Below are 18356 nucleotides of genomic sequence, written 5' to 3'. Positions count from 1 at the left end.
GTCAGAGGGATCTTCTTTCTCCCATGTTTCTGAAACGAGGGAGTGGAATCCAAAAATTTAACAGAGGATTTGCGGCTGTCTTCTTCAGGATTAGATTTCAATGTCTTTTAGCATATGCAATCTATGCTCTCAAATGGATTCAGCAAATTAAGGCTCTGACCCTGCAATTAAATCTGTGTGGCTGGACCCCGGAAGTCAATAGGACTTGCTGCATGAGGCAATGATTGACCCATGCAGATCTCATTGTAGGGCCTAGGTGAACAGTCCCAAATACAAGATCAAGAAAACTATATGGAATTTGAAGGCAATTTATAACTAGATTTGCAATATAGTCAACATTAACACTTCCTTTCTTCTATCCAGCATAAAATCCAGTTGTAGAAGTTGACACAACTTCAGATATATACATCTCTAGATATACAATTTAGACAGTGCAAAATAGTTGTATGGAAAAATACACTGTAGAGTTATAAAGAGGAGTCCTTTTTCACATAGTGCACACAAATTAATCTCTAACCATCATTAATACAGCAAGTGTTTTGGACCTTTTTTATTTTTGAAAGTGTATTTTCAGTTCAGTGCTGTATTTTAATAGATCAATGTATTTTAGAAAATAAAAGCATCAGGTTATCTTGATGTTCATTTCTCAATTCTAGCAGTAATGTCACCTCACATGTTGGTTATATGTATATGATCAGCTAATACAGGGTCCCTGTAGTAGTAACAAAGATGAAAAGCTATGTAATTAATGCACCAGCATCTTGGCTGCTGATAGGTTCTACCAGAGGTGGGTATTTTTTGTTTGGTTGGTTGGGGTTTATTTTGCTAGTTAGCCAAACTTTTGGCATTTTAATCTGTCCCATTTATTAAACATGGAGCATGTGTTTTATCTTCTAGGAATCCTTATCCCCTTAAATCTTCTCTAGTTTTTTGGAATGTTTTAGATATTTTTTTATCTACAGTATTTAAAAGTAAGATCCTATTAAAAATGTCGTATAAGATGTGTGAAGTTATGCCTATGATCTAAATCGATGACAGACATGAGTCATCTAAAGTACTGAAATTTTGTTTCCCTAGTGTTAAAACTTTGGGTCAATTTTTTTCAGTAATGGCCTCTAAATTTGTCCTTGCAGTTTTGTCTGAATGATAATATATGCCAGCTAAAGACACACAGTGTGTGCTAAAACATACTCAGACACTGCTGATGGGGGGACTGTAGACAGATAGGAAGATAGAATTATCTGTTTAGCACATAATTGTGATCACATGTTTAAAGCCCATTTTACTTTTTAGCCTGTGGTGTTTCCAACGCTTATCTCCATGTTTTGTTTTGTTTTTTATTTTATTTCCGTAGGCTTCTTTTTTAGTTATCTAATCCCAGTAAATAGACTCTTTTCTCGCTAAATTTTCAGGGTATTAGAAATAAATTACTCGTCACTATGAGGCAAGTTCTTTTTGCAAGAAAAGAATTGTATGCCTAAAACTGTAACTGTGAGAAGTAGGAAGGTATCTTAAATATTGTATACAAGAAAAAGAATCTAAATCCTGTCATTACTGAATATTTGACTGGAATATTTGCTAATTTATCTTTTAGATTGCTAGTAACCTAACAGTGTGATCATCTTCATTTGTACTTGTATAGGTAATTTCAGTAAACCTGTGGGTTTATTTTTTTTTCAGGTGGTGCTTGGCAGTTCTCATTTAATGTGAAATTTTACCCTCCAGATCCTGCCCAGCTGTCTGAGGACATTACCAGGTATTTGAAACAATAAATATCTTTCCAAAAGTGTTTTTAAATACATTTTTGACAGCAATGACATTCTATCGGTCTGAGAGCATAAATGTTTTTGTATTCGTATCAGCCACCTTCTTTGTTATGAGCTAATGGGAAATATTGTATGTTCTGTTAATAGGGAAAAGGTTAATAGTTGGGTTTTTATTCATTGTTTTGTTCTCCAAACTAGAAGACAGGTAAGACAGAAGTGACCTGCTGCCCTTTGGGGAAGTAGTATTTGTTGCTTTTGCTTTTTAAAGCTAATCAATTAACTGATATTTCTAAAGTGCTTACTGCAGAAAATTATAAATCAAATAAGATGAGTTGCTCAGGATATCTGTGTGACAGTAGATACCTTAGTCTATTGAATAGGTAATGGAGAATTTTCTCTGTAACTTACACTGTTCTTATTAAACATATAGAGTAGCCTGTTTCATTAACAGATCTCAGTGCTTTACAAACATTAGTTATTGAAGAGTTACCACTCATTTGTCATATAGGCAAGCATTATTTATCCCAGTTTTACATATGGAGAAACTTGGGCATAAATTGGGTAAGGGTTTTGTCCAAGGACTCTCAGCAAATCAGTATCAGAGTCAGGAAAATAACCCAGAAATTTTTACTAATGATTGGACCACATCACTTTTCTAAAAGAGCTGGAAGAACTCCTATAAACTCTTGCTCTTATTTATTGTAGGTACTATCTCTGCTTGCAGCTGAGAGATGACATAGTGTCTGGACGACTGCCTTGTTCTTTTGTTACTCTGGCTCTTTTGGGCTCCTATACTGTTCAGTCTGAACTTGGAGATTATGATCCTGATGAATATGGAAGTGATTATGTCAGTGAATTTCGGTTTGCACCCAATCATACTAAAGAACTGGAAGACAAAGTCATTGAGCTGCACAAGAGCCACAGGTGAGCAGAGGAAATTAATGTAAAATTCAGCAAAAACAACGAGAGTTCTGTAGCACTTTAAAGACTAACAAATTTAATTTCAGCAGGCATAAGCTTTCGTGGCCTTCAGCCCACTTCCTCAGATGCAGTTGGTAGAAATAATACAGCAAATATTGGCAACATATATAGGAGGCAACATATACATATCCAAAGGTATAGACAACAATGGGTTAGGTGGATGAAAGCCAGGTACTTGAGGCCTAATGACAACCATTGAATAGGAGGTGAGAATGGGTGATCAGAGCAAATTACTTCTTGTAATGAGTTTGTTGCAGGGATAGGTTCTTGGATTGGACTTCTTGTAGGGTGTATGGGTGCTGGTGAGTATTTGCTTCAGGTTGGGGGGTTGTCTGTAAGCCAGGATGGGTCTGTCGCCCACTGCCTGAGCGAGAGATGGATCATCTGCTAGGATAGGTTGTAGATCTTTAATGATGTGTTGGATGGATCATCTGCTAGGATAGGTTGTAGATCTTTAATGATGTGTTGGAGAGATTTTAACTGGGGACTGTAGGTGATGACCAGTGGTGTTCTGTTGTTTTCTTTGTTGGTCTGTCCTGTAGTAGGTGACTTCTGGGTACCCATCTGGCTCTGTCAATTTGTTTCTTCACTTCTCCAGGTGGGTTTTGTAGTTTTAAGAATGTGGGTCAGGACACAGTCACAAAGTTCAGCTGTCAGGTGTGACATATCATCATCAGGGAAAATGTTCTTGATGGCTTGAAGTCCATCTTTGTGTGGAATATTGGTGTAGAATTCAGTTTCTACTCAACTTTGGAGCTTGAGTATCGTCCAAGGGTAATATTAGAATCTGCTTGAAAGTGTTATTTTGAGGGAACTAACAGTTCTGTACAGGTCTGTTAGAAGAGCAAGATGATTTTGCTAGCAAAAAATGTTCTTTAGCATCAAAGATAATGATATGATGTGTGTCATGGATTCTAGCTTAATTGTCACAGAATGTATTTCCCATGTACTGAAGTTCATTCCATATTATGCTTGCTCAACACTGATACTAGCAATGATGGTTTTTCTTCAGGGGAATGACACCTGCAGAGGCTGAGATGCATTTCTTGGAGAATGCCAAAAAACTATCCATGTATGGAGTAGATCTACATCATGCCAAGGTATGGACCATGATTAAAAACTCTGTTTCATGTTATGGGCCCATTTCTATCCCCCTTCTTATCTTGACTAGTACTTTATTTCACAGGTTCTGTTTATTTCATTTTTCTTACTAATTTCAATGGAAAACTTGTAGATTAAGTAACTACTCAAGGGGGGCAGAAATAGGCCCGAAGTGATTAGTGTGTCATGGTATAAACACAGATACATTTTGTAGTTGTTGCAGGATTTAATTAGTTGATACCGGATCCATGAACTGTTGGTAGGCATGTTTTTAAAAGCTTTTCAAGCTGATTAAACAAACAAATCTTTTTTGGAAGCTGTGATATGACAAACAGTTAATATAATGAGCCACAAAACTGAATTTGTTTGAAAAACATGCATGGATTTTTACCAGAAGACATCCAGAAAATGATCAATTGTCATTTCATTCAGCTAGATTTTTCACTTTAAGAAAGTCAATTACGGTGGCTTAGGATAGACAAGCAGACCTCTTCTAACTCTGCAAAAGTACTTCTTTAACCATATTGGAACTTAATCAGATTGGTGGCAGTAAAGGGACTGAGAGGGCACTCTTATTGAAAGAAGTGTATTTGTTTCAGTTAGCCCAAGGAATAGGAACTCTCTTGGAATAAAACTTCCATAATGAAACTGTCTCTAAAATCATCAGCTAGCTTAGGTGCATTCACAGATCAAGAGGTGTGGCTGATGAATGATCTCCAGTCATTTAGTAGTCATATGGGGTTTTTGGTTTTTTTTTTTAAATGTTTCCATTTAATTAATCAGAAAAAAAAAATCATAGATTTCAGCAACTATAGAGTGAAATCAGTAAATGTCCGTGGTAAATTGATGCTGGACAAAAAGATCCAGAGCTTTAGAAGAGCATCACATTTTTTGTCAAGGTCAAAGTACTGTGGAGCCATTTTCATTCTGCATCAGATCCTTTCAACAGCTGAGATAAATGTGCTGCTTAGATCTTGAAAAGGGCCTTCGTCCATGTGCATGAGGCATTTCATAGGAACTGTGTATGTGTATTACAAAATTCAAGGCAGTCCTTTGTATTCTATTAATTGCCTACACTGAAAATGTAAAAGCTGTGTATGGCTCAGTGGACAGTGTTCTACCAGTAGGCATGCTGTTACATTTCTTATCTCTTGCTTATGTGCACAAGATCTTGAGGCATATTTGGAGCAAAGCTAGAACTGGAATAGGAAATGTTACTCCTTTCTTTGTAGCGTTTTAACATCCTCCATCCCTCACAGGGAGATCAACAAAGAAAATTTGTGAGTTTTTGTGCAAAATACGTTTTGGTCTGTGATACCAAAAGTTACAATTACTTTGCAATAGGGCCTAGTTATTCTCTCAAAAATTCTATGTAATATTGGAGAAATTCTGGTAACTAGAAGAGTACAACTATTGAAGTAACCTATTCTGTGCAGAAAAGACCTTGTTACCCAGTTTAATCTGATAGAGTATGAAAAACAAAAAGGATCAGGGCAAAACTTTCAATAAAGTTGAGGTGTATGTACATCAAAGCTGCTTAATACGTAGAGCAGATATGATAATAAAAGCTGCATCGATAAGCTTGGTGTTTTGTAGGGCTGAAGGCTGCAAACAGTCACTAAGCTAATTATTCTGTTCCTTGACTAAGAAAACTAGCACTCTCCTTCAAAACTGGACGGTTGTGTTTATAAATGGGAATTAATATTTTGATGTTAATTATATGTCACCTACACATGCAATGTTCAAATATGTGTAATGTATTCTCCAATATGGCTACGACCTTGCTGCTTTCTAGAGCTCCCTGTAGTCTGATTTTGCGTGTTTTAGTCATTTGAATGGGGTTATAAGCTCGCCAATTGATCTGATCATAAGATAATGAGGTTCTTGTCCCGGAATCAGGCTCCAGAAGAGTTTTATAGGGATCCCGGGGTGCACAACAGGAATGCTCACACTGATACCCACATTTGTATAATTTTATAAGCTTGTATTAAAATAACATATAATGATAGAAAAATGACTGATTAAAAGAAAATGATTAAATATATAGGATAGTCTTATTTTAGAGATTCATGTGATATATATTTCTATGGTATGCTTTGCATTAATATACTCACGCCCTTCCCTGACGACCTGGTTGAGAGAGATGTCTGGTTCCTCAGTTCTTAAGTAGAGGGGTGAAGAAGGCGATGCTTGAGAGCTGAGAGCTTATAACACTACAAATAATACTAAGTATAAATGAAGGAATCTTAAGACACTAACTAAAAGAAACTTCAAGAAGGAGTAGCTGATGATCACCCCAAGTAACACGATTTGCCCCTTCTTATACCCTGAGCAATATGGGTCCTTCTCCTAAGTCCAAACTTGGATTCTTCACCCCCAAATTATTAGGGTACACTTATTCTATAGACTGGTAGGTTCGTGTGTATTAATGACATGTCCATATCCTTTCCAGATAGTTCCAGATGGTTCGTTTATCTTACCTTTGTTATTTCTGGCCCTTTTTGTGGATTCTGTGGTGTATCAGTGAAGTTTACTTTGGGCATAACCTGAGACAGCCCCCCTTGCTCCCTCCCTCCCCCCTGTGTTTTGATGCCTCCTGACTTATCTAGGGTAAAAGTTATAACCATACATGTCTTATCCTTTCACTCATCATTACTTATCTGGGCCAAAGGTCCTGAACATATGTATGCTAACTGCCTTAGCTTTCATATAGCATGTGGCCTGTAAGGTACCTTGCATTACAGCTATAATACTTTAATATGAATCTATGACTCAATTATAATAAAACAACAATACTTAAATCTATAAGGAAAGAGATATATATATATATGCAAGCAAGCAAGATAGTCCCTATTGGCTACATCCCCTAGATGATCTCTTCTCCCATATACTAAGAGCCAGATTCTGCCACTAAGGCCCAAATAGGGCCAGATTCTGCAATCTTACTCACATTCAGTAGTTCTTCCTTCCTCCCTCAAGTACTCCATTTAAATCAGTGGGACTGTTTGGGGAATAGAGATTACAGGATCTGGGCCTGAATGCAGTTATAACTGCTACAAAGGTTGAAATTCAGGAAAGAAATATTTTCTGAAACAGGTCATGTGAAATAGTTCCTTGCATCTGGGATATTGTGTGTGCATTTTGCATATGGACCTCAAGCCTTTATTTATGAAAAATTGGCTTAGTATGTTTAAATTTGTCTTTGTTCTTAGAAAAATGAAAAGTTGAAATACACTGCAAACACTAAATTTTATTTTTGGGTAGTATATCACAACACTGAAATCTAATTTTATTTAGATGTATTCTCTGTTGAAGGACCCCATTATTGCAGTATCCCCTACTGATGTCTCATTCATGCTGCAGGACCTTTTAGACACTGTCTAGTTCTTTGTTGTATATCTCACCTTAAGAAAGTTTAGCATAAGCAATTTTTTAATTGCAGCAAAATTTTCAAACTATGTGTATCCTTTACATCTAAATTAACCATGCCTCTGGTCTTTTGGTTCATCTTAAAATGCAGCCAGACTTTCACTACATGTTTAAAAAATGATTTGCTAGCAGGACTAAAGGAAGCCAGTTAACTCATTTCATGTTGTCAGATTGCTGTTAACTTAAAATTTTATAAAAAAGCTTCCAAGCTTGAAGGGATAACCTTTTTTGTTTCTGATGGTACTTAATAAGATAGATGAAACAAATATAATGAGAACTGAATAATGGACAAATCTCCAGTTGCATGCATCTGTAATAGTAAATAGCAAATATAGCTTTTTTTTAGGCTATTTTGTAAGATTACCAAAGGGTTGCTTTGCTACCTCCTTAAAATCCTGAGAAATTGGAACTGCAGCCTGGTTTCTCAGTCAAAATGAGTAATAGCACAAGCACCATAAGCAAGACTTTAAAGAATCATTCCATTCTAAATGTTTTTGGGGTTTTTTTTGTTTTGGTTTGGTTTTTTCTTGGGTGGGGGTGTGTGTTTCTACCTGTACATTCATTTATGCTGGCAGAGAAATGAAGAAGGAAGAGCAGAGGTGCAACTACATAAATAAATAAATAGCCTTGGGAAAAACTAAATGTGAAAATGCACAAGATGTACAATCATGATGAGGAAGATACCAGTAAACAGGATAGTCAACATGTCCCTCAGCACTCCTAGTCTCATGGTTGTGCTTATGGTGTTAGGGAGGTACTACTGTTTAACTACATTGATGATTGCTTTATTAAACATCTTATGCTGTCTTTTTTCCTTTCTGGAGTCTTTCAAAGAAGTTTTTAACATTCAGCAAAATCTTTCATCCTCTTTGTAAATGATGTCATTAAATATGACACCTTACAGCTGTTTGTAGAGATATGAATAATAAGTAAACTAAGGTTACCTGATGAATCCCCACAGCTAGCACATTTGAAATATGTAGCTCCAACAGGAACACAAAGTACAAAAACTATGTAACTTTGGAAAAGGGGAGAAGAAATCAATAAAGTATAATGCTTATTTTTTCAGGATTCTGAAGGAGTTGAAATCATGTTAGGAGTTTGTGCAAGTGGTCTCTTAATATATCGAGATAGACTCAGGATAAATAGATTTGCCTGGCCAAAGGTTTTGAAAATTTCATACAAGAGGAACAATTTCTACATCAAAATCCGACCAGGAGAGGTAAGCAGACTCTGACACACACACACACACACACACACACACACTAGTAAATGAAACTTAATCAAAATACCTTGTGAACCTCATGGACTGGTTTATTTGCCATTGTTCACAAGTTTGTAGCAGTACTCTTCACCTAAATTTTTAAGATGTACTGAATTTTTCCCCTTTTTTTAGGAGAGATTAGGCAAATAGTTCATTTAAAATATGTCTAAAATACATTCTGGGTCACGAAATAACATGAAGGATGAATTTGTCCTGTTGCATTTAAAGCTGACACTCTCATATACCATTTCATAAATATTTTGTGAATAATATGTTGATAAAATGTTAGTAAATTCACTAATTTATTGGGTGCTTATCACTGTAGCTGGTCAGAGATTATATATGGCTTAAATTGGGGTCTGTTCGCACCTCCCAATCAGAGGAGCACATAGGCCACACATTCAGAGCTTTACAGATATCCTAGAATACTAAATCAATGGAATCAAATGTCTATCCATCAGTAACATTGGTACATAAGAATGGTCGTTGTTTCAGATCTTCAGTAGTTCATCTTCTGAAGTGCTAGAAGGTGTTATGAACTATTGTATGAAGAGTGCCCTCTGGTGGTTTAATTGGATGCATAGCATCCACCACAAACACTCAGTGATCTGCCCTTCTCATTCAATTCCGAAGGTATTCGACCCCATAGAGATAAATTAGCCAAACGCTTCCCACTCTCATTTACTAACTCCAGTTCCTTTCCTATAAATCTCCTTAATCCTAGTGGTCTCTGAAACCCAAGTCAATCTCAGGGGACTCTTTATTACCTCAGGCTACTATCAGAAAATCCAAACGTTCTCTCACCCCAGTTAAGTCGTTAAAACCTTAGAGCAATAAATAGTTGAGAGGCCACAACCACATAATTCTTTTTCCTCAATCTCCCAAGCCCTTTCTTAAAAAGTCTATTCTATCCTACAATGCATAGAGCAGCTATCTTCATCAATAAACTCTCATTCCTCATTGGATTCCTAACAAGCTATTCCGCCACCACCCAAGGTGGGATTTCAAGATAGGAATCAGGAGAATATATGTGTATATGTATGTCCAGATATTTATGTATGGGTAATGAAGTGATATAGATAGAGAAAATGAATATGAAACTATTGATAACTACTCAGTTTTTCTTTCTTTCAACATAGTTTGAGCAGTTTGAAAGCACTATTGGATTTAAACTTCCAAATCATCGTGCTGCAAAGCGTTTATGGAAAGTATGTGTTGAACACCACACATTTTTCAGGTATGTGGGGTTTCTTTCCTAAAGGTTTAGAATAAAGCCTGACCCTCCACCCAAAAAAAAGAACAATTGTGCTAACAGAGCCAAATGGCTTGGGATCAAATTATTATCTTTCTGATCACAGATCTGGAAGCATATTTGCAAAGTTTACTATTCCCAAAGTATTTGTGATGCTTCACCAAAATTATTCCAACTTTGGCTGCTACATACTGGACCTTAAAAATATCATATGATTTTGATTGCCAACTTGATATTTTTTCATTTCATATGCACAATGATGTTCTTCTTCGAGTGCTTGTTCATGTCAATTCCATTCTAGGTGTGTGCATGCCTTCATGTACGGTTACTGGAATTTTTTCCCTTCAGCAGTACCCGTAGGGCCGGCTCATGCCGTGGTATATGAGGCACCGCTGGCCCTACACTGCCTCAGTTTCTTCTTTCTGCCTGTGAGGGTTGCTGGAACTGCTCTGTTTGCTTCGCAAGAGCTTCTTCAGTACCTTCAGTAGTTAGTAATCGTTGTTTGTTTTTGGTTCCTGTTAGTTAAGTAGTTGTTAACAGTTGGTAGTTAAATTAGGAATAGTCCTGGCTGTGACTCTCTCCTGGGAGTGGGGCATGCAGGTCTCCTGCATCAAGCTTTTCCCTCTTAGTGACCCCAATGACAGTTGTCTAAAGTGCCTGGGGGAAGCTCATAGGAAGGACAAGTGTAAGATCTGCAAGGCTTTCAGGCTGCAGACTCAGAAGGAGAGGGAAATCCACCTGAAGGCCTTGCTGATGGAGCCAGCACTAAGACCAGCCTCCGAACTGGTACAAATCACCTCAGTGCCAAGTATGGTGTCGGGGCAAAGCATCCAGTCAGCACCGGCCCCGTGATGGCACTGGACTTCTTCCTCTTCACCATCAAGGAGGAAGCAGAAGAAAGCGTGTGGAGAGAGGCTGCTCTCCTGCACCGAAAAAGTCTAAGGAAGCGGAGTCAAAGGTGGGCCCACCCCAGAGCAGCCAGCTGAGAGTCTGCGGGATAGGGGATCACCACCTAGATGTGCGACCCCAATAAGAGAGCCACTCCGGGGAGTGGAAGGGGGCCTCTTTAACTAGTGGTGCCATTGATGGCAGATGTGTTCCAGGCAGCGAAAGACTTGATGGCTCTACCTTTGCCACCTTATCCTCAGCCCCCAGTGCCATCAAAGGAGAGGGCTCTGGTCTCCAGGGAGAAGCCTGCGATGGGATGCACTGCTCCCCTGAAGAGAGGCACCAGTCTTCAAGAGCCAGGTCACCGCTCAGGGAGTTGACATTGCAGCACCGGTCCCCGAGAGGTTGTTCCCAGGCCCTGTCTCCGGAGCGCTTCTCGGTGGTGGAGCATCGCCACCACAGACGATCACTGACTCGTGGCACTGATAGTGGTCTACGGAACCGAGAACCTTGCAATGTGGAGGACGGCACTGATCCCGCTCATCCTCGCACAGGCATTCCCTGGAACTGAAGAGTTCCCCCTTGCTGACATGGCGCAGAACCGGTTGCTGGAGAGGGAACCATCACCAAAGGAAAGTGACATCGCAAGTCATCGGTCCCTAGGCACTGATCATCAACATGGCACCATCCCACTCTTCCTCGGAGCACGGTTCCCCAAAAGCCTGGCATCAGTCAAAAGAGCGGCACCGCCAGTCATCACACTCCTTGACACCAAGGCGATGGTCGTCGGAGCGCCATGGTATCCAGGGGTCAGGACATCGCTCTTCCACCCCGCGGCACTGCACCGCAAAGGAGCCAACCGCTTCTTCCCCATGGTCGTCCGGCAGCAAGTCAGTTTCCTCAAGGGAGGATATGCATCCTGCTTACCCGTTCAGGGCACCGCCACCCCACAAGGGCTCAGGAGCAAGTCCCAAGCCCTGCAGCTCCTGGTTGACCCCAGGGCCAGTGGCCAGCACAGTGGCCATATTAGGGACCTTGGAGGATCCCAGTGGCCCCAGGCCCTCCCTTATATAAGTCCTTTGGTGCACAGTCAGCATTAGTGGCCCTGGAGGGAGCGCATGAGTCGGCCTTAGAAGAGGACTCAGACCCCTGGGAGGGGACGTTGTCAGCGGCCCCCTGGCAGCAAGAGGGGTTGCCGCCGCCCTCTGTGCTAGTCCAGTCCTCATCGTCCTCCCCGGACGAGGTGGTTGTGTTGGGGTCATCAATGCCTTGGGACGATCTTAGGGCCCACCAGGAGCTCCTTAAGAGGGTGGCCTCAAATTTGGGTTTGGAGGCAGAGGAGCTCAAGGAGGCCTCGGACAGTCTCTTTGATGTGCTGGCAGCAGCGGCTCCGGCCCGGGTTGCCCTGCCTGTGCATGAGGGGGTGCTTAAAGTGGTAAAATCCCTGTGGCAAATGCCATCATCTGTGGCCCCAACATCAAAAAAGGGCAGAGAAAAAGTACTATGTTCCCGCTAAAGGATTTGAATATCTGTTTACCCACCCCTCTCCCGGTTCCCTCATGGTGGCGGCGGCTGGGTCATTGGCATAATCTTGGCGGGATATGCCCTACAGTTTTCTTCGACCCCTCTTCACAACCCTCCCTCCCCTACAAGGATCCCTCTCACGAGGAACTTCTCATACAAGATGTGGAGAACTTTCTCAGTCATGGGGCTATAGAGCAGTGGTTCTTAACCTTTCCAAACTACTGTACCCCTGAAGCCTGAGTCCCACCCCCACGGGGCTGAGGCATGTAACTTAGTTTCATGGCGCCCCTGTGGCTCCAGGCAATTGCCTTTCTTGCCACCCCCAATACCAGTTCTGCACTTGCGACCCCTCTAAACCCCCAGGTTAAGAAACACTGCTATAGAGGATGTCCCGCTGGACATGAGGGGCAAAGGGTTTTACTCCTGGTACTTCTTTATTCCCAAGGCAAAAGGGGGTCTCAGGCCCATTTGAGACCTTCGTCATCTCAACAAATATCTCAAGAGACTGATGTTCCACATGGTCTCCCTAGTCTCCATCATTTCCTCCTGGGATCCAGGAGACTGGTATGCCGCCCTCGACTTAAAGGGCGCATACTTCCACATGGTGATCTTTCCCACCCACAGGTGTTTTCTATGCTTCATAGTGACTTGCTCCCACTTCCAGTTTATGGCATTACCCTTTGGCCTCTCATCGGACCCAAGAGTGTTCACAAAATGTATAGCAGTGGTGGCTGCGCACCTAAGACGCCAAGGTGTGCAGATTTATCCGTACCTGGACGACTAGCTGCTCAAGGGTAGGTCTCAGTCTCAGGTCAGAAACTGTCTGGACCTCATATGTACCACCTGCCGCCACCTGGGCTTGTTAATAAACGAGCAAAAATCAACATTAATGCCGGTACAGCGGATAGAGTTCATCAGAGTGGTTCTGGACTCCACACGGCCAGGGCGTTGCCCCAGCTGCGCTTCGAGGCCTCCAGACCTTATCACTCGCCTGCGCGAGTATCCTATCACAACGGCCAGATCTTGTCTGCAACTGCTGAGCCACATGGTGGCCTGGCAGTACGTAGTGAGGCTTGCACACCTAGGACACAGACCACTCCAGTTGTGGCTGGCCTCAGTGTACGCCCTGAGCAGTCACTGCCTAGAACCAAGTGGTCACGGTTCCCCCTATGTCCTGTCCACACTGGAATGCTGGTGGAACCCTTGCTCAGTGGTGCAGAGTGTGCTGTTTGAGGAGCTAGTCCTCTCGGTCATGCTGGTGTCAGACACCTCAGATTGAGGTTGGGGGCCCATATCAGCTCCAACCTCAACATGCAGGAAGTTTGATCGCAGGAGGAGAAAGACATGCACGTAAACGTAAGGGAGCCGCGGGCGATATGTCTGGCTTGGGAGTTGTTCCTTCCCTTCATTGCGGGCAAGGTAGTACGTGTGCTGACGGACAACACTGAGGCCTCTCACCTGCCAAGAGTCAGGAAAAACCCAGGAGACCGCCACAGCAGATTCTTTTTACCCCACCAGAATTGGTCACTCCACCCAAGAGTGGCTGCTGTGATCTTCCAGAGGCAGGGCTCTCCGCAATTGGACTTGTTTGCGTCCAGATGGAACAAGAAATGCCCACAGTTCTGTTCTCTGCGGCCTCGAGGAGGGTTCAATATCCGATGCCTTTCTCTTGTAATGGAAAGGGGTTTTGATGTATGTATTTCCGCCCATTCCACTGCTGCATAAGGTCCTCCTGAAACTCAAGAGGGACAAGGCGAACATTATCCTGGTCACGCTGGCATGGCCACTACAGCATTAGTTCAGCATGCTGCTGGAACTGTCAGTCACCCCTCCTGCTGGATTTGCCTAGGTGGCATGATCTCCTCTCCCAGGACCAAGGCTGCTTGCTGCATCTGGATCTGGACTCCCTGCATCTGACAGCGTGGAATCTCCAGGGCTGAACCTGGATGAGCGGGCCTGTTTGTCAAGGTTGAGCAAATTCTGTTGGGTAGCAGAAAGCCTTCCACTCGGGCTGCTTACCTGGCCAAGTGGAAGTGGTTCACCTGCTGGGCAACGTTCCATGGAATTCCACCCGAGTTATCATCGATCCAGGCTATCTTGGATAGTACTTATTGCACCTCAAGTTGCAAGGCCTAGCTATGGCCTTGCTGAAGGTTCACCTTGCGGCTATCTTGGCTTTTCACTCTCCATTAGATGGGAGATTGTTTTTTTCCCATCCCATGACAGTTAGGTTCCTGAAAGGAGTAGGGAGACTTTACACTCAGGTCCATGATCCGGTGCCTCCTTGGGATTTGAACCTAGTTATTTCGCGGCTCACGTGTCCCCCCTTCAAGCCTTTGGCTACCTGTCCATTACTGTTGCTCTCTTGGATTGTATCCTTCCTGGTAGCGATTACCACAGCAAGAAGGGTCTCTGAGATGAGGGCACTTACCTCAGCGCCACCATATACAACCTTCTGTAAGGACAAGGTCCAGTTGCAGCCTCATCCTGCTTTCCTGCCCAAGGTAGTGTCCCAATTTCATTGTAACCTAGATATATTTCTCCCAGTGTTTTTTTCCCAAGCCACAAGGCTCGACGGAAGAACGGAGGTGGCACACTCTGGACGTTAGTAGAGCGTTAGCGTTCTACATTGAACCCACTAAGTTATTCTGGAAGACTACGCAACTCTTTGTTGCAGTGGCAGATAGGATGAAAGGCTTACCCATCTCCACCCAGCGCATTTCCTCCTGGATAACTTCCTACATCAAATTTTGTTTGCCTCTACCGGTGCCTCTAGTGGGTGTTGTTACAGGCTCATGTCCATTCCATGACCTGCCCCCCCATCCCTGCTGTTAGAGTTGATGGAAAGAAGGAATTGAGGGGGTGTAGGGCTGGCGGTGCCTGTTATACCGCAGTATGTGACAACTCCAGAGGGTGCCAGAGCTGGCCATACGGGTACTGCTGAAGGGGAAAAAAATTCTGGTAACCTTGCATGGGGGCACACACACACCTAAAACATGTCTCGAAGAACAACAGTTACAAAGTGAGTAACCATTTTTTTATCAGCTAACCTTTGTCTAACACTTACCATTAATGGGCTGATTGGGAATTTGGCCCATAATTTCTGTACCCATTCTCTTTCACACACACAACTCATGTGGAAATTGGAAATTTTTTTGGCAGACTTGATAAAATTAAAGAAAATGAGATTTTGGTTGAATTCTGCAGTTTTGTATTTAATTCAATCAGTGCTATGTTTCTTGGGATATTTATGTAGATGTTTAAATCAATTTTTTTGTCCCATCCCATATTTTCGTTATTTAATGTGCCTTGGGCACCTGAGCAGTGGCGTACCGAGGGGGCGTGCGGAGGGGGCTATGCCCCTGGCCTGTAGGGGGGCACCAGCTGGGCCCTCCTTGGAAGAGCCGCCCCCCGCTGACATTTCCGACGGCTGCGCCAACCCGGCCCCTCTGCCTCCCAGCTCCTCCGTCCTCACACTGGGCACATCGAGAGAGCTGTGGGGACCCCCGTCATGCAGGGGCCAGGCAGCCCTCTCCCCTCCACCACCGGGTGGCCCAGGGGCATCTGGCCCTCTCACTCCCACTCCCTGCTGGAGGGGCCAAGTCAGCAGAGCTGCCGGAGATGTCAGGGGCAACTCCTCCTCCGAGGACCCAGTCAGCACCCCCTCAGGCTGACGCCCGGGGGCATAGCCCCCTTGGTACACCATTGCCACTGCCGTCCCCACACACACACACCACTTCCGCCAAGGGGGCGCGCAAATACAAATAGTGGCTCTGGGCGATGGACACCCAAGGCACGCCACTGCACCTGAGGGATTCAGCAGCTGTGAAGATACATCTGGGCTTTTGTCCCCTGAAAATGCCTGAGAGACGGGAATAGGAATGTGGGATAAACACATGAGCTGGATGTTTTTACTGAGATAATAACCAATGGACTATTTAGCAGTGTTTACCTATGAGAGTGCAATTTTTCAGAGGCAACTAAGTGCATCCAGTTCCCATTGAAAATCAATGGGAGTTGGGCACCTAAATCCCCTTGGGTGCTCTTGAAAAACCCCACCCTAAATTAACATCTTTACATTTTAAAGTAACACACCATTGACATGAATGGGGCATGTCCCACATTTCTGACAGCTGTTGTTTCAGGCTGCAGACTCAGGCAGATACCACTGCATGGTTACCAGGGTAGATTGATTTAAATCAAAGTGATTTAATGATTAAATTAAGTGATTATGATCAATTGTACTTGTGCTTTGGATTTGTGCTTTTATGTTATTTTCCTAAAGAAAGGCTTATTCTCAGTGGTTGATAAACGTTAAAGTAAGATGAATTGAAACTAAATATATATAGCCTTTATACTAAATTTGGTGCTTCTTTTTTCTAACCAGGAGGGTACACTATATCTATACATATTTATTTAAGCAATTATATAACTTAAGTTACATTCATCCAGATTCTTAATTTTCTACATTTTTATTATGTTAGAAAATGGTGAATGAAGCATTTCTTATTTACTAGATGATTAATTTTTTGCTTGTGATTTATATCACCCTCTATTTGAATGGAAATTCAAATGCAAATAAAAATGCACAAAAACAACATTTTTTTGTTTCTTTTATAAAATCACCTTAAATGTTGTGGATACACAAAACATAAATTTGTCAAACATGTTCTGTGTTTAAAACTAAGGAAATATTATCTATAACTAGCTAATTGGTTTCTGGTCACCATGTCCTTCAAGATTTTAGAATTAATAGATCTTACCCTTTCACACTTAGTTCTAATTCATAGATTGGAAGAGGAAAACAAACTTTCCTGCTTTGTCGACTCCCAGTTGGTTTCTTAACTTTGAATGAGCTAGCCATTGAACTGAATTAGCTGAATAAACTGAAAAGAAGAATACATTCTCTCTGCACCTGCAGAAGTGTGCAAACTGCTGTGTCAAACTGGTTTAGCATGTCAGGGAACTCTGGTACTGGGTGCCTCGCTAGTGATTTCCACCAATTCAGTGGGTTGACTTATAACTCGGCAGCAAGCATGTACTGCTTAATATTTTTTTAATTTAATGCGAATGATTTTAATATATTATAGTAAGTTTTGGCTTTAACATAGGTTGTGAATTTCAAATTTCATTTTAAATAAGTTTATTATTTTAAAATAAACCTGTATTTCATTTAAATTTAAAAATTCCAATTCAAATTAAAAAGTCTGATTATTTTATTTTTTAAATCATCGATTTGTATCCACCTATGTTAATTACATTTGGTTCACATTTGGAAAGTTTTCTTTGCAATCACATAGGGTAAAAATACGTTTACTCCCTTCTCTCCCCCACAAAGGAAAGGTTAGATTCTGCAGTATGACTCCATGGTAAGAAGGGGAAAGAGTAAATTCCACTAGCCATGTAATTGCAGAATACAGGGGGTCCCAAGTTCAAAATTTCTAACACCTATATGCACAGAGGGCCTTGTGTACATTGGGAATCTGGCCTGAGTCTGAGGCTCAATATCCAGTCTCCACTGTAGTTGCACCAACATAAACCTCAAATGTAAGCAAGGGCCTTATCCTGGTTTCAAACAGTCTCCAAGAACATGGAATCTTTGTTTCGCTTTTTGATTATTAGAAAAAAACCAATGTTGAGGTGTATATCTTTATTTTAATACGAGAAGAGAGTCAGTCATCAAACAACATGATTTTCCCCATAAATACTTTGTGAAAAACTCAGCCTTTCTGTAAACCATTGGCTAAGTAATTTTGTAATGTGATATCAAGGGCATGCTCTACGTTTCCCTTTATATAGAGGTTCACGGAACACTGATTAAGATAGATAAAAACACACATTTTGCTTTTTTATCCACACAATACATTTTTTGGTGTTTGGAATAATATTTGTGCTTTTCTGTGTGTTTTAGGCTGTTGTTACCGGAAGCACCGCCAAAGAAATTCCTTACACTGGGTTCCAAATTCCGCTACAGTGGAAGAACACAAGCCCAAACAAGAAGAGCCAGTGCACTAATAGATCGTCCTGCACCTTATTTTGAACGTTCTTCTAGCAAACGTTACACTATGTCTCGCAGCTTGGATGGGGGTAAGATCCTCTTAATTGTCTTCCTCGGAGTTTTGTCACAATTTATAATTGTAAAGGACAGTGC

At 41.8% G+C, this 18356-nt stretch overlaps 1 protein-coding gene across 18 annotated transcripts in view; it reads left to right on the top strand.

Annotated features, from left to right (window-relative positions):
* EPB41L3 (erythrocyte membrane protein band 4.1 like 3) overlaps positions 1 to 18356 on the top strand; it is a 131206-nt gene that overhangs the window by 76763 nt on the left and 36087 nt on the right. For all 18 annotated transcript variants that reach the window (XM_067547391.1, XM_067547401.1, XM_067547516.1 and 15 more), the window contains 6 exons: positions 1681 to 1756; positions 2472 to 2690; positions 3760 to 3847; positions 8347 to 8499; positions 9681 to 9778; positions 18117 to 18292. In XM_067547391.1, coding sequence (XP_067403492.1) covers positions 1681 to 1756; positions 2472 to 2690; positions 3760 to 3847; positions 8347 to 8499; positions 9681 to 9778; positions 18117 to 18292 — 810 coding nt within the window. The remainder of the gene's footprint in view (positions 1 to 1680; positions 1757 to 2471; positions 2691 to 3759; positions 3848 to 8346; positions 8500 to 9680; positions 9779 to 18116; positions 18293 to 18356) is intronic.

This window comes from Emydura macquarii, unplaced genomic scaffold (genome assembly GCF_026122565.2).
Source record: "Emydura macquarii macquarii isolate MOO-44397 ecotype Brisbane River unplaced genomic scaffold, CSIRO-AGI_Emac_v2 contig_212, whole genome shotgun sequence".
Lineage (NCBI taxonomy): Eukaryota > Metazoa > Chordata > Testudines > Chelidae > Emydura > Emydura macquarii.
This window is presented reverse-complemented; position numbering and strand designations above follow the sequence as displayed.